The sequence below is a fragment of the Malania oleifera genome, chromosome 5 (genome assembly GCF_029873635.1).
Source record: "Malania oleifera isolate guangnan ecotype guangnan chromosome 5, ASM2987363v1, whole genome shotgun sequence".
Taxonomy (NCBI): Eukaryota; Viridiplantae; Streptophyta; class Magnoliopsida; order Santalales; family Ximeniaceae; genus Malania; species Malania oleifera.
Window position 1 is genome coordinate 101,226,060 of NC_080421.1, and position 16,055 is coordinate 101,242,114.

The 16,055-nt window shown below is 35.5% G+C and overlaps 2 protein-coding genes across 2 annotated transcripts in view; both read right to left on the minus strand.

Moving 5' to 3' along the window:
* The window catches only part of LOC131155035 (uncharacterized), a 389,116-nt gene extending 387,850 nt beyond the window's left edge, over nucleotides 1-1,266 (minus strand). The window contains exons 1-2 of the mRNA XM_058107930.1: nucleotides 1,239-1,266; nucleotides 1,101-1,161 (exon numbers count right to left, since the gene is read on the minus strand). Coding sequence (XP_057963913.1) covers nucleotides 1,101-1,105 — 5 coding nt within the window. The 5' untranslated portion in view covers nucleotides 1,106-1,161; nucleotides 1,239-1,266. The remainder of the gene's footprint in view (nucleotides 1-1,100; nucleotides 1,162-1,238) is intronic.
* The window catches only part of LOC131155026 (uncharacterized protein C57A7.06), a 41,095-nt gene extending 39,808 nt beyond the window's left edge, over nucleotides 1-1,287 (minus strand). Inside the window, exons 1-2 of the mRNA XM_058107909.1 lie at nucleotides 1,239-1,287; nucleotides 1,101-1,161 (exon numbers count right to left, since the gene is read on the minus strand). The gene's annotated coding sequence lies outside the window, so the exon portion shown is untranslated. The remainder of the gene's footprint in view (nucleotides 1-1,100; nucleotides 1,162-1,238) is intronic.
* Nucleotides 1,288-16,055: the final 14,768 nt, after the last annotated feature.

Consider the following 16,055-nt stretch of genomic DNA (forward strand, 5'->3'; position numbering starts at 1 on the left):
GAACCTTTGCTTCCCATAAAAACAACTGGAAAGAGGAAATGAATGCGAGAAATGAGTCAGATGAGAATAAGTAGAACTGCATGAAGAAATGCCAAAAGAATCCAATTGCTGACCCTGAAATCCCTACAATAAAATGAACAAAATGACTCCAATATCATGAGAAGTAGAGAAAGCTTCTCCACTTCTCTATCAATAAGATTTCTACGAAAATGGAAGTCCCAAAAAATACAGTGATTACAGTCACTATCAACAACCATAAAAGAAGAGATAAGTGTTTCATGACATAAAGAAAGAGGAAAAGTTCAAGGGAAAGCAACTGAAAGACACTCCTCCCAAGCCAAAGATCCTCCCAAAAAATGAATCCAACAACCATCACCAGCTTTAAATTTAGTACAGAAAAAGAAAAGGTGAAACACTTGCAAAATGAATTTCCATAGGCTTTCATGAGTGACTCTTAACTCCAATACTAGCATCCCGCCCATTTGCTCGCAAACCAAATTTGATTTGATGGCAAAATACAAATATTTAATTGACTTGACCGGCTACTCAAAATAACGCTGTAAACCATAAAGCTACAGATGGGCAAGCTCCCCTTTTTCTTTTTCTTTTTCTTTTTTCTTTTTTCCTTTTTTTTTTCTTTTTTTATTGCTTCTTTTAGGTTTAAGCCCTCACAGAACATTTGTGCTGCGTATCCAATAAAATTTATGTCAAAACAAACAAAAAATAAACAGATGTTTGCCTTGGGAGTCATATTATTCAATCCCACAATTCCTTGGTGAACTTCAAGCTGAAATAAATATTATCATCTAAAAACAAGCCTACAATACAAAAGCAGCATGAATAAATTAAACATAAGATACCGTCCAAGTTATAGCATAATTGCAAAATTTAGCTCTAAAAAGTAAGCGTGAAAAGATCGAGTTCTTACGATAACAAACAAGTTTTAGAGTCTAGGAATTCTTCAGAACATTATTCCACATTGACATGAACATTATTCCACACTGACATGGTGATATAGCAAAATAGTACAGCCTGGTTCGCGCTAACGTACTGAAAAATACACTATTCGACACCAATTTAAGTAGAGAATTGTAAAGTACCTCATATTAAAGCGAAGAAGCTACGGCCACAGAACAGTTTCTGCGATTTCTCCGAACGAACCTGCGAACAGAGGCGCGTTACTTTTCTACTCCGGCAAACCCCAAAGACCCATAGAGAAAAGGAGAGAGAGAGCTTACGAGTTTAGGGTTTATTGAAATGGCGAATAGTCCTCCGTTACGTAACAAATTGAAATAATTGCAAAAACTTACCCAGGGTCTGGGATTTTAGCATTTACGTCCCTCGAAACGTGAAAAAATACGCACCCTTCTATTTTTTTAAGGAAATTAAGTTTTAAAAATTTACAAAAAATGGTTAAGCTTTAAAAATTAAACTACTTACTAAAAGAGAGAAAAATATGCACTGAATGTGAGAAATTGGATCTCTCATAAAAAAATATCATGTGTAAGATGTGGGAGCGTTTACATTTCGGAAAAAGAATTTAGATCTCTGAATTTCGCACTTTTAATTTAGATTTGAGTTAATTTGGATAAATTTTAATACAATTTTATATTACATTTCATCAAAATCCAATATAAATCTAAAAATACATTTCCAAACATAAAGATAGTAAAATTGGAAAAAGCTTGTAAGTTGAATATGTAAATTTGGTTTGTATAAAATCCAAATGGAGTTTTCTTTCATTGTCTATACTTGCATAAGAGAGAGAGAGAGAGAGAGAGAGATGATTGTGGTCGGCTAAGGAGAGGAGGCTACATAAAGCATGTCTTAACATGTAATTTGTTGCAATAATGTCCTATTATATAGTCATTGACAATTAACACTTACCTCCCTTAAAATTTATCGATGTGCAATCTCAGGGAGGTTCAAAAAATCCACAAACCTCCCATGAGTTTATGTAAGAAAGAAAAAAAAAAAAAAAGACCAAGACTTTCACTATGGTTTTCAAGTCATGGACTAACTTGGACATTTTGTTTTTGGGATACTTGTATTAATTTACCATTGAGTCTATGGAAGGGGTATAAGTATCTTTAAAATCAAACGGGGAGGATCCTAGGAATTTGGAACTTCAAGATTTATTCATGTCCTTTTGTCGAACTCACTCACTCACTCTCTCTCTCTCTCTCTCATATTCGCACATAAAGCAAAAATAGCAATTTTGTTTATTTTTATATGTTTCTTCTATATTTGTGAGGTTCAAATAATGTGAAGATTTAAAATATTGTCTTGTGACAATATCCAAAGTTTGTTGAAATTGTTGTAGGTTGGGATCTTGGCAATAGCTCATAACCTAAAAGACCTAAGAAGCTTCAAGGTTGATTTATTGCTACCTATGAAGACCTAGTGTGGCATCCAAAAAGTTGGCTCAATTTTTTAGGAAGCTTAATCTAGTGAATAGTAAAAGTACTAAAATACAATGTCAAATTGGAGGATTATGGGTGCCACAAATAGGGAATTCAGACATTCGTGTAGAATTTTGGGGAAACACTTAATTGTATTGGAAAGTAAAGAAGCAAATGGATTTAGTTCAATGCTTAGGCTGGTTTATGGGGCCTAAAGTCAAAAAATGAACAAGAATTTGGGAGCTCCTATTTATAGAACTTAGCAAATATAAAAAGCCTTAATGCTTGGTATAGGGCCTCAGGTAAATTCTAACTCACAAGGATAAGAGTACTAGATAGGCCACAAGTGTTCTAGGCATGAAGGCTTTTCAAAATTTTGCAAAAAAAAAATAACTTCCTATGAACATTGGGTTATTGGAGTTGAAGTTCACATGGTCCAAATAAATTTATGGGCATAGATTCACCAAAGAAAGATTGGGTAGATGATTTGCAAATGAGGAATGATTTTGAATCATTATTGTTAATGTGTTCACGATGTCAACTTCAAATCATAACTCCAATTTTTATCGTGATGAAGGGCAGTATATGGAAAAGGATCATTTTTTCTTTTTTCTTTGAACAATATTGTCTTGTTAGAAAGTGTTGACTCTGTGAGTCCAATTCTGTTTTGATAATGACAAATCACTTGGTATTTTACTTGGGCATTGAGATTTTAAATAAGATCATAACTTAGCATGCACGGATAGTAAGTATGCTATGGAAGTCACGAGGAACACGAAGTACATATCACTTGACTCAATTCATGGAAGCAAAAGAGCAGAAGAATAAAGACAATCCAGATTTTCAATTGTATTTCACAAATTAGGTTTGATTGTATCTGCATAACTCATAAGATATGATGTGAAACTCAAAATGACATATAGACTGGCCCTAGGATGCATGTTTTGTCAAACGTAACTTTTATTCATCCATTTCCATAAAATTGAGTACAAGATATAAAGATACAAGAAACTATTTTAGGAAGCTATTTTATGTCTGTACAATATTTACGGCTATAATCATGTTTGACCATTGAATGAAGGAATTCTTAAATCTAAGATTTCCATAGTTGGCTAATTGCGGGACTCACGCCAACACTCCCCCTCAAGTTGGTGTGTAAATATCTCTAACACCTAACTTGTCAAGTGAGTCATTGAACTTTCTACTAGAAACTACCTTGGTAATAATGTCAGCTAACTGATCTTCAGATTTAACGAAAGGGAACTAAATGATCTTCTCTTCCAGGTTCTGTTTGATGAAATGTTGGTCTATCTCCACGTGCTTGGTGTAGTCATGTTGAACTAGGTTGTGAGATATGTCGATGGCAGCTTTGTTATCACAGAATAAATTCATTGCAGAGTCAGGAGGAAAACCGACCTCTATTAGCAAACCTCTAAGCCAAAGAAGCTCACATAATCCTTTCACCATGCCTTGGAACTCAGCTTTAGCGCTGGATAATGCTACCACCTTCTGCTTTTTACTCCTCCATGTAACTAAGTTTCCTCCAATAAATGTAAAGTAGCCTGAAGTAGACTTTCTATCCAAGATATTCCCAGCCCAGTCCGCATATGTGTACCCTTCAATCTTCAGAGGAGCATTCTTGGAAAACATTAGTCCTCTTCCTAGTGATGACTTTAAATAGTAGAGAATTCGAATTATGACACCAATATGGTCTTCACTCGAATTATGCATAAATTGGCTTACCACACTTACGACGTAAGCAATGTTTGGATGAGTGTGAGATAAGTAAATGAGCTTCCCCACTAATCTTTGATACCTCACCTTATCAGCTGGCACCTGGTCCGAATATTCTCCAAGCCTATGGTTTGCACAATCGGCGTATCCACGGGTTTACACTCTAGTAATCCCACTTCCATTAATAAGTCTAGTATGTATTTCCGTTGAGAGAGGAATATACCTTTTCTTGACCTCGCCACCTCTATTCCCAGAAAATACTTAAGCCCTCCCAAGTTTTTCATTTCAAATTCAGTAGACAATTATTCTTGTAGCCTCGAGATCTCATCAATGTCATCCCCCATAGTTATCATATCATCCACATAGACTATTAATACTGTCACCTTGCTTTTTCGGTGTTTCAGGAAGAGAGTATTGTCAGAGTTTCTTTGGCGATAGCCATACTTCCTCATAGCTGAACTAAGTTGGCCAAACCATACTCGCGGTGACTGTTTTAGTCCATACAATGCCCTCTCCAGTTTACAAACAATTTTGTTCCCAGCCGATCCTGTATATCTTGGTAGGATATCCATGTGTACCTCCTCGTCAAGGTTGCCATGAAGGAAAGCATTCTTCACGACGAGTTGATGTAGTGGCCAGTCCAAATTTGATGCAAGAGATAGTAAGACTCTAACGGTATTCAATTTAGCTACTAGTGAGAAGGTTTCTAAGTAGTCTATGCCATACGTTTCTCATCTTGTATCAATCAATTGATCCATCAGCCTCGTACTTTATAGAGAACACCCATTTGCATCCCACTATTTTTTTTACTTCCGGTAATGGGACCAACTTCTAGGTATTATTTTTCTTTAAGGCTTCTAGTTCTGCTTGCATTGCTTGCACCCACTCTGGATCAGATAACGCCTCTTCAGCACTCGTGGGAATATGGCAGGAGGATAGTGTTTGAGTGAAAGTCTTGAGCGGCTTGGACAAACCTTGAGTAGATACATAATTTGCAATTGGGTATTTGGACTTCCTTCCTTCTTCATCTGGGTTGTATCTGTTCAGTGGTTTCCTACGATTATGTCTAAAAGGCAACACATAACCAATAGAGGAATCCAATATATTAGCATGTAAAGGTGCATCGGGAGTACTTACCTCAAGGACATTCTCAGGAGGAGGAGGGTCTTCGGGTACTGAGGAGTGAGGGGACTGAGGGTACTCTGTATTTTTTGCTTCTTCATTTTCGGCTTCTTCATTTCCAAGTTCTTCAGCTTCATCATTCCTCAATTCAACATATTCAATCTCTGGTGGTACCTCATGCGGTTCAACCTCTCTATTTCCAGTTCCATGCTCACCTACAGGGGCCATCAACCAAATCGACTCTTCTACTTGAGTCTCCCCCTAAAGGGAAGAATTGGGTACCGGTGAAGGATAGAAATTCTCAAACTCAAGAAATGTAACATCCATGGTGATATAGGTTCGGTTGGTAGTGGGGTCATAGTAATGGAAGCCTTTTTTATGTAAACCATATCCCAAAAATAAGCACCGAGCGACAGATTTGTCCAGTTTGGTACGTTGGTTCTTGTGGAGGTGGACAAAAGCAACACACCCAAAAATTCTAGGAGGAAGCATCAATATTGAGGGAAGGGATATATGAGTAGAAAGGATTTGTAAGGGGGTTTTAAAGTGTAAAATTTTAGATGGCATACGGTTGATTAAGTACACTGTAGTAGCCACAGCATCCCCCCATTGGCAACTCGGCACCATTGTTCCAAGGAGTAGGGCACGGGATGTTTCCAAGATATGCTAATTTTTCCTCTCGGCGACACCAATTTTTTTTTTTTTGTGTTTGAGAGCATGAGGTCTCATGGAGGAGGCCATGTTTTTGGAAATAGGCCTGAAATCTTTAGTTGATGAATTCGCCACCATTATCGGAACAAAGAATTTTTATCTTGGAAGAGAATTAAGTTTGAACCATGGCAAGAAATGCTTGAAAAATGGTGAAAACTTCGTCTTTGGTTTTTAGCTAATAGAGCCATGTCATTCGAGTACAATCGTCGACAAAACTTACAAGCCAATGGTGACCAGAGGAAGTAGGTATCGAGGATGGTCCCCACACATCAAAGTGTATCAATGCAAACGAAATATTAGTTTTATTCAAGCTAACTGGATAAGAAACTTGTTGGCTTTTAGCCTTGATACATGTATCACATTTAAAGTCCACATTCTACACATGGGAAAATAAAGATGGGAATAGATGCCGGAGATAGCTGAATGATGGGTGCCCCAAGCGCTTATGCCATAGCCAAATCTGTCATTCATGGCGAATGGTTTGATGGTGTGTGTGATTTGCTTTGCCTGGACTAAAGTCATCAAGGTAGTACAATCCCCCCCCCCCCTCTTAGTACCATGCCCCATAATCTCCTTGCTGAGAACATCCTGAAGAAGACAAAAAGTAGAGTATATCAGCACAACACAATTAAGCTCTTTAGTAACTTGACTCACAGACATCATTTTGTTAGAGAGAGATGGAACAAGAAGTGTGTGAGTTAGAGAGAGAGAGGGAGATAAGGGCATGGTTCTAGCCCCTGTGACTGGGTAAGTGGCCCCATTGGCATTTGCATTGCAAGTCCTCCATGGCTGAGTTGTGTTGGAGAAGTCATTTGGATCAAATGTCATATGATTTGTCGCTCCAGAGTCGATAATCCATGCACCATCATTCCGAGTAGTAGAGCTGCAAAAAACTTGACCACAATTACCTTGATCTGGGGTTGAGGTAGACGGTTCAGCCACGGGAATAAGAGAGAGTTGAGATTCAGCTGTGGCCACCGCTGCTCGATCTAGAACGTCTTCAGTTGCAAAAGCATCGTGTTTTTTTTAGGCTTGTAATTCATGCAACCAGTCTGGGTACCCATGTGACAACCCGAATAATAATGAGATTTAAATAATAAAGAGGAAGGGAAATGGAAACAGTAACAAAAGGAGGAAGTCGACTTTCGTTGACGAACACTTCGCGTTCATTGATGAAATTGCATTTTGGAAGGAATAACCAAGGGAAATTACCAAGGCATCATCAACGAACACAGGGGACTCATCGACGAACACAAGGGATTCATCAACGAGAGTATAAGATGTCCTCGTTGATGAAGGTAAGATTCGTCGATGAGGAAATACCGAGAGAGGTTTTGAGCAGTCTGAATTTCGTCAACGGGAGTGGGTTTCGTCGACGAAATTATTAAAGGACTCATTGACGAGATGATGTGACTTGTACGAATCCAGTCCTATAAATATCAAAAATCCGGATTTTAACTTCAAAATTAAGAAATCTCTCACTCTCACTCTCTCTCTCTCCCTACGGTTTCTCTCTCTTCTCTCTTTGATTTCGGGCCAGATTTTCGCCAGTTCGATGATCCGAAGCCACCATGACGCTCTTGGGGAAGTTCTCTTCAAATCTGCCAGAGCGGATCGTTAGTGAAAGTAAGTTGGAAATCATCCCTGAGTTGAGGTAAGGCTTTTTAAGCCAAATTTGGTCTTACAGTAGTTATATGAAATGATATACATGCGAAAATACTGAAGTTTAGAACTGTGAGTTTTCATTTTCAGGGTACCGATCAGGAAATCCTATGGGTGTGAGACCATAAATTATAGGGGCTTTCTCAGTAGTCAGGTAAGGAAATAAACTAAAACAGTTATTTTTCCACACAAATTACCATTATTTCTTAGCAAATTGATTTTCAGAAAAACATGTATTATATATGAATATTATTGAGTAAATGTATATTTGGGAAAATACTACGGAATACAAGAATTACGATTTTAGATGGAATGTATGATTTAACTCAGCATTGTGTGACATAAGTATTATTTTTCATGAAATGTATTATGTTACGGCAATTTTACGAATAAGCATGTTTTCAGGAATGACGTAATAATGCAGTATATGATGATTTTGAAATACATGATAATTGATTTATTTTCAAAATGATATTTATGAAATGTTCGGCACGAGGCCGTATTTATGAAATGTTCGGCACTAGGCCGTATTTATGAAATGTTCGGCACTAGGCCGTATTTATGAAATGTTTGGCACTAGGCCGTATTTATGAAATGTTCGGCATGAGGCCGTATTTATGAAATGTTCAGTACGAGGCCGTATTTATGAAATGTTCGGCACGAGACCATATTTATGAAATGTTCGGCGCGAGACCGTATTTATGAAATGATTTTGGTGCGAGACCATATTTATGAAATTATGAAAGTTGTTATATTATCATGTATTATATGTTATCAGAACCCAGATGTTAGTTTAGCTCAGTTTATGAGCATGGTACCGTAGCTATATAGATCAAATATCCATGTTCAGACTCGTGCTAACCACCCCACGAGGGGGTGGGAGATGGATAGTCAATGTGGCTTTCAGTGTAGAGTTGTAGACGTCCACCTGGTAGTCCGGACCAAGGTGTGGCGGGCTCATCGTACTTACAGACATTTTTGACTCGGCAGTGGTCAGCCAGCCATTGTCGGGTCCCGCCTTCGGGCTGCACAACCCGTCATGGGGGGTAATACATGACATCAGTTAGCTATTCATCCTAAGTATGTTTTTTAGTATTATCAGATATAACAGACAATTTGTAATGAAAATATATGATGATTCAGTATGTTATGACGAATGTTTACAGATATATGAAATGTATTATATATGTATAATTGCATTATATATATTCATGTTACCACACAGTTGTATTTAATTTATTTCCCCTTACTGAGAAGTGTCTCACCCCCGAACCAAATTAATTTTTCAGGAGACCCTGAGAGATTGACGGGTCATGGCCGCCGTTGAGCTTATTGAGTTACCCCACTAAGAGGGTAAGATTTTGTACTAGGATCAAGATTATTTTATTATATGATCCTAGGGTTATTTTAATGTTTTGGAGATTGTATTCAAATATTGTATTTTGGGAATGTAGTAGACTCTGGTATTATGTAATTCATGGTTTGATGGATGTAAATTATTTTTACTATTGCTTAGGTTTCTGCTGTTTTATGTTAGGCTATCCCAGCTACCCATATGTACGGGTTGATGTTATTATTATTTATGTTTATTATGTGATAAGTTAAGCAGGTTGTTACAAGCCATGTAATTTGAAATAGGTTTCCCGAGTATGTTTTGTACTCCCACAATGAGTGCATTTATTCCCATCAGAATGACCTTTGGATCGTGAGGAGGACCCAGACTTTTGTGACTGGTCAGATTTCACTCCTTTGATGGCCATAACAGCACCACTAGCCATTGCTTCTGCTCCAGATATCATGACAGATTGTCGAAGATCTTCCCTTCGAACGTGAGCATATGCCTACTCAATTGAAGGGAAAGGTTTCAGACAAAGAACATCGCTCCGAACATGATCCAATCGATCATCTAGTCCATTAAGAAAAGTGTATACTCGCTTCTCCTGTAAAATGGAGTTGTAACTTTTGTATGCTAGTTGCACATTTCATTGGGTTTGGTCGACGAAAATGATCTCTCGTCACAAACCTTGTAGATCGTTATAGTATTTTTCTATAGATCTGCCTTACTTGTTTCATTCGAGATACACAACATCGGAGCTAGTATACCTACGAGGTGTCAGTTCCATCGAAGTATGTTGTGGCAACAGAATTTCATACCTGCTTAGCCATTGGGTAGCGAATAAAGTTCACGACCAAGGAATGATCCATGGAGTTGATCAACCAGCCTTTCACCATGGCATTCTTAGTGCGCCACTTACAAAAGGAAGGGTCGGTTTCTAGAGGTTGGGGGTAGTCTCCATTGATGTATCCTAGTTTGTCTTTTCCTGAGATATACATCTCAACAACCTAGGACCATAATCCATAGTTGAAACCATCCAACTTGATGTTGATTGGAACCATCGGGGAATCAATGATGGGAGAGGAAGAGGTCTGGCCCTTGACAAAACCTCGTCATTTTTTATGTTAGATTATCCAGGATTTTTTCGGTGGAGTCAGCCATGAAGGTCGAGCAAAATCTTGACCCCTGCCTGATAAAAAAACAGGGAACCCAAGATCATGCTCTGATACCATGTCAAACGTAACTTGTATTCATCCATTTCCATAAAATTGAGTACAAGATATAGAGATACAAGAAACTATTTTAGGAAGCTATTCTATATCTATACAATATTTACAGCTACAATCATGTTTGACCCTTGAATGAAGGAATTCCTAAATCTAAGATTTCCATAGCTGGCTAATTGTGGGACTCACACCAATATATTTTTCATGAAATATTCATATGAATTTGTCATAGGGTGGATCTGCATTTTAGAAGGATCATAAGGCTGAAAAACAGGGCACTCGTTAACTAGTCACATAGAGTCATCGGCGAGCGAGTGTAGTACACTCATCAACTAGCAAGTCATCTCGTCGACGATAAAATACTGAGACCCTGATCTTCTCAGACAATCCACTCGTCGCTAAATCCCCTGTTCTCGTCAATGAGTTACTGAAGGACATTCGTCGATTGGTACGGTCATTCGTCGGCGAATTCGTGGCGCATAATGGTGCTTCAGTGCATAAACGAATGGGAATTTTTTAATTAAATGATCCAATGGTTGAAAATTGATCAAAGGTCAAGAATACTTATATATATCAACCCTAAAACCTAGTTTAGCTGACTTTGCCAATATTATATTGCATTCAAACATCTTTTGGGCACTTTCTTGGTTTTTCAAAGGGTTTTTCACTCTCATATCTTTTAAGCATCTTTGGTATTGAGGTTTGATAAACAGATATTTTATTTGGGCATTCAATCTTTATCTTCAAACTTTTTCTTCTCTCATATTTTTATATCTAATATTTTGTTGAGAGCAAGAACCCTTGTTTTTCATATATTCTTTATTTGAAAAACCTTTTGGAAAAAGTTTATATTAGGGTTTAAATCTTTGAAGCTTTCGCTCTCATATTCTTATTTAAAGATTTCATATTTTATTGAATTTACAAAAGTTATTTGAGTGTAAACCCTAGATCTCCAACATACTAGTTATTTGAAAAATCATTTTTTGGAGATACATCATATTGGGTTTAGATCTTTGAGAAAACTCATCATACACATTTTTGTATACAAAGATCATATATTTTTTATTACAGAATCATATTGAGATCATTACATATTCTCTCTTGAGCAAAACTCATCATACACATTTTTGTATACAAAGATCATATATTTTTTATTACAGAATCATATTGAGATCATTACATATTCTCTCTTGAGCTTCAAGTTATATCTTGTGAGAGTGCTTAGGTTTTCACTTGTACACATTAGCTTGTTAAGAAGCATAAGAGTGTATCCAAAATTTATCTTTATCACTTGTATTGACGGTTCGGGGTATGAATCGAGGAGGAGGAAGTTGTACCTCTTGTAAGCAGCAGATTGTAAGGAAGAAGTTGTGCCTCTTGTAAGTAGCAGATCGTGAGGAGGTAGTTACGCCTTTTGTAAGCAGTGGATTGTAACAGGAAGTTTCGTCCCAAGTTAAGGAGCGGGTATAGTGGAATCATTGGGTAGTTGCCCAAAGCGAGGATGTAAGCTGGGTTTGGTCGAACCTCATAAACAATGTGTTTGCATCTCTCTTCTCTTAACTTATTTAAGTTTCCGCTTGCGTTTAATTATTTACTTATTGTGTATGTATTAAACATTCATTGCATTTGTGAGTGATTGGGTAATATTGATTAATTGATAAAGTCACCTAACATGTGCTTGTATGATTATGGTTTTCAAAATTAGGATCTAAAGACCAAAAAAATTTTAAATACCCAATTCACCCCCCTTTTGGGATTACACTTAAATTTACATAAAGGAATGGTGGCATTTTGTCAAGGAGGCTTTGGAGGAACCAATATAGGGGTCCCCAACTTTCAAGACAATCTCTAAGCTTGAAAATGTGACTAAAACTTAGTTAGGTGAAGGAAAAACACTACTCGTGGTGGAAAAGTAAAAAAAAAAAAAGTAGTAGTTATCATGCACAAATTAAAAGTAAAACTCTTTCAAATCATATAATCCATGGAGGAATTCGAAGAGAAAAAAATAAATAAAATTAACATTAGAGCTTGCACATAGAGGAAGTTAAATGGGCTAACCAAGAAACATTAGATCTAGCAAAGCAATAAGAACATAGCACATTTCTATGCCATTGTTAGTCAGAGGAGAAAGGCTAATTTAATTAGATGCTGGAAATTTGAAAGGGGATAGTGGGTTTAGGAGCAATATTGAAAATTCGAAAATAAAAAATAAATAAAAATTAACATTGGAGCTTGTACATAGAAGAAATTAACTGAGTTGACCAAGAAAGATTAGATCTAGCAAAGCAATAAGAATACAATGCATTTCTATGCCATTGTTAATAAGAGGAGAAAGGTTAATTTAATTAGATGCTTGAAATTCAAAAGGGGATAGTGGGTTTACTATGACATTCGAGTTAATTCTTTAAATAAATAAATCTTGTCTTCCTCAAAGTTTGGGAAAATTCAGTATGTTTTAAATGTCATTGGTTTAACTCCTAAATATTAGAGAGGTGTTCTAGCTTTGTAAAGACTTTTATAAATAGGAGATTGAAGCTACAAGGTTTAAAGGATACTTGGTCTTGTCATAAACATATTGTCACAACGTTCCAGAAAAGAGTCCATAATGGCGAGGAATAATAATATTAAAGGTTCAACGGAGTCACCACTACCCTGCTTTTTTTCCTAGGGTGCGGTTATTTCACCTAATTTCTACTTATTGATTGGTCTTTAGAATAAATCTAAGTCAAGGAACTAGTAGTCTCAGTCTGCACTTACAAGAATTGGGATTGAGAGTTTAGTTATGCATAGGGAAGGTACTAGCACTCTCTACATACCCGTTTTATGAACAGTACCTAATTAACTATGAATTATCTCAAAACTGAATCTAGTGGTCTTTAATTAACACATTAAAAAACAAATAAATATTACAACTTTAAAAGAAAATGAGAAAAAATGTGTGAGTTATGAATATCTAGTAAGACCTCCAAAGGAGTGGATCTTATTAGATAAACCCCTCTCATAACTAATATAGGTGAAGTAGTCTAACACCTCTTTATTCTCTGTTTAATCATTGTGACACACACACATTAAAATTGAATATATACGAATAATAATCACATAAATTCATCAAATTTGAGTAAGAAGAGTCTTTAAAACATTCACATGTTTCAAAATAAAAAGTAAAAAATTTTCTAAAAATTTTCCAACATTTTTCTGCAATTCTTTGGGGGTTTTTAAAGACTTTTTCTCCATTTTATTTATTTTTGGTGTTTTTATTTTTTCTATCTAAGTCAAAATGACTCAAATAATTTTTTTTATTTTTATGATTTTTAATATTTTCCAATTTTTTTTAACTATTTTTATAAATTTTTAAAAATTTAAAATTAATTTTTAATTTAAAGAAATGAATCTATAGTTTGGGACGGGTTATACCAGTTCAACTGGAGTAAAATATAAAACTTTTTGAGCAGCTTCTAAATGATACATCTTTAAAATTTTTAAAAGGTAAAAGCTAACTTTTTCCCCAACAAATTCTATTTCATTGTTATTTTTAATTTAATACAGTTTGCAAAGAGAAGAATGTAGTTGATTGGATGTCGGGGCTGGTAAGGAGCAAGTAACTAAATAATATTACTGTGAGTTTGGATAGTTTGATCCTTTTTTTTTGCCTCAATTCCTCCTTTTTATCATCAAAAGCTAGTTATAATGTGTTTGGTAAATAAAATTTTCTTTTTTCAACTTTTAAAAGTCTACTTTTAAATTTTTTTGGGGAGCTTTTAAAAGGAACATCTTTGAAGTTTTTTAAAGCTAAAAGCTAGTTTTTTTTTTCTTCCAACAAATTCTATTCCATTGTTATCTTTAATTTTTTCCCCAAATATCACAAAATTATAAAGCATTAATCACATTTCCTGAAAATACATTTATTTTTGTCATTTAAAATACTTTTAGACACATTACAACTTTTTTATCAGACGCTAAAAACCAACTTTTTATTTCTAATAGCTTCTTTTTCATGGGGTACAAACAATTTTTAAAACAATCTTAATCAATTCTTTTTCATAAGTTCCTTCATAAAAGTTCTTTTTCAAAAGTCACAATGGGACCAAATTGAGCCTTAATGGTACGTATTTTGATATACAATTTGTCAAATATGCCTATTTCTTATGTTGCCTTCCATGTTCTTAAGAAAAAGTTTGGAGCGATGGAGTCAATTTGTAAGTTTTTGCATCAGGAATTGCAAATGTTTTGGTTATATGTATTCTCTAGTGATTGAAATGTAATTAAGTTAATTTGCAACTCGTTTTTCTCTAACTCATAAAATTAGTTATCGTTATAAGATGTTCTCACCAATTTACTCATTTCATTACTTATCATGTTCTTGGACAAAAAATTAGAGCAATGATTGAATGCAAAAACATAAAGGAAATGAAACTATTTATACCATATTTAAGCACATACCATGACAAGCCATCTAAGTAACTTATATAGGCCAAGGAGGTGAGAAAAGACATATAAGGACGAAAACCCCCATCTCATATCATACTATCATTGTGAAGGAGACTTTACCAAAATGGAAGTGGTTTAGAGAGCATTTGGATCCACTCGAGTTGTCATATAAGGCGAACACTCGGGCAAAAGTCATAACGAACAAAAAGGGTCTGCCTAGGGGAAGAACTTACATGATCTCAATAAACAAACTAGGGTGTAGGATCCTGGTCTATGTAGAGCCCTTGGAAGGAAAACGAGTTATTGAAGGAAAGCTATGGACAATCAAGTCACAATAAATGTCGGCATCATGGGAATTATTTTTCAATGAATCCAAGTTATTTGAATTTGCACTAATTTAGGAAAGACTAGTCAATTAGAAAATTTATTTGCAATTGTGAGGGATTAATGTCTTAAAAAGCGAAGATATCAGGTGAGGCGTTTTAACCCTTAATAGAGGAGGCATAAGCCTTAAGGTGTTCAAATATAAGCCTTTGGACAATTATGTTTTTAGATAAAAATATGTAAATAAATTACATATATTTTAAAATTTAAAAATTTGTAAGAAATAATGAAATGTAGAAAAAAAATTGAATATATTTTGCAAACTACTTATTGGCCATTTAAAAATTGCTAACTTAAATTTATGACGTAAATCATGACAACAAATAGCTACTCCTATTACAAAGTTCATATTTATTTCATGATCTAAGATACAACTAAGCTATTTTGGAAAGATTGAGGATTAAGAGTTTTAGAATTTACTCACACTATGACATTCCCTTTATATAAAGGTAGTTAAAATGTTCTAACTAATTCTAACTCGAGAATTACATTCCTAAAATGCATAAGCTTCAATTAAAAAGACACAAAGGATGTGTCTAAGCATGTAATGCATTAGCCTTTTCAAAATTTAGTATTTTAAATTGAGCTTCAAGGCTAGCCTTAATTAAGCCTTTTAAAACATTGTTGGGGATATTTTGTAATTTGAAGTTGACTTAGAATGGGTATAAGCGACCTTGGTTTCAATCATGTGAGATCTTTCGCAACATATTTCCAAGAGTTTAGTGCTAATAAAATATTAGCTGTAGCCCCCTGAACCCGGTGTCCCAGAGTGCTATTCTACCTATGTATATCTCTAATACCATAACTATAACAACTGGTACCCAAAGTGGGGTATCGGGACACTTGTACATAACTCATATTAAATAACATAGCGGAAGCATGCTGTTGACTTTTTGAGTCTGATCCCTATTTTGATGTTGACAAAGCACATATTTCTTATGTGTGTATTTAGCATGTGAATAGGTCCATTAATTTAACACACACACAAGGAAACGACGATGAAAGCTTGTAGGACTTAAAGCCTATACGATTAGGCGCATTCCATGAAGT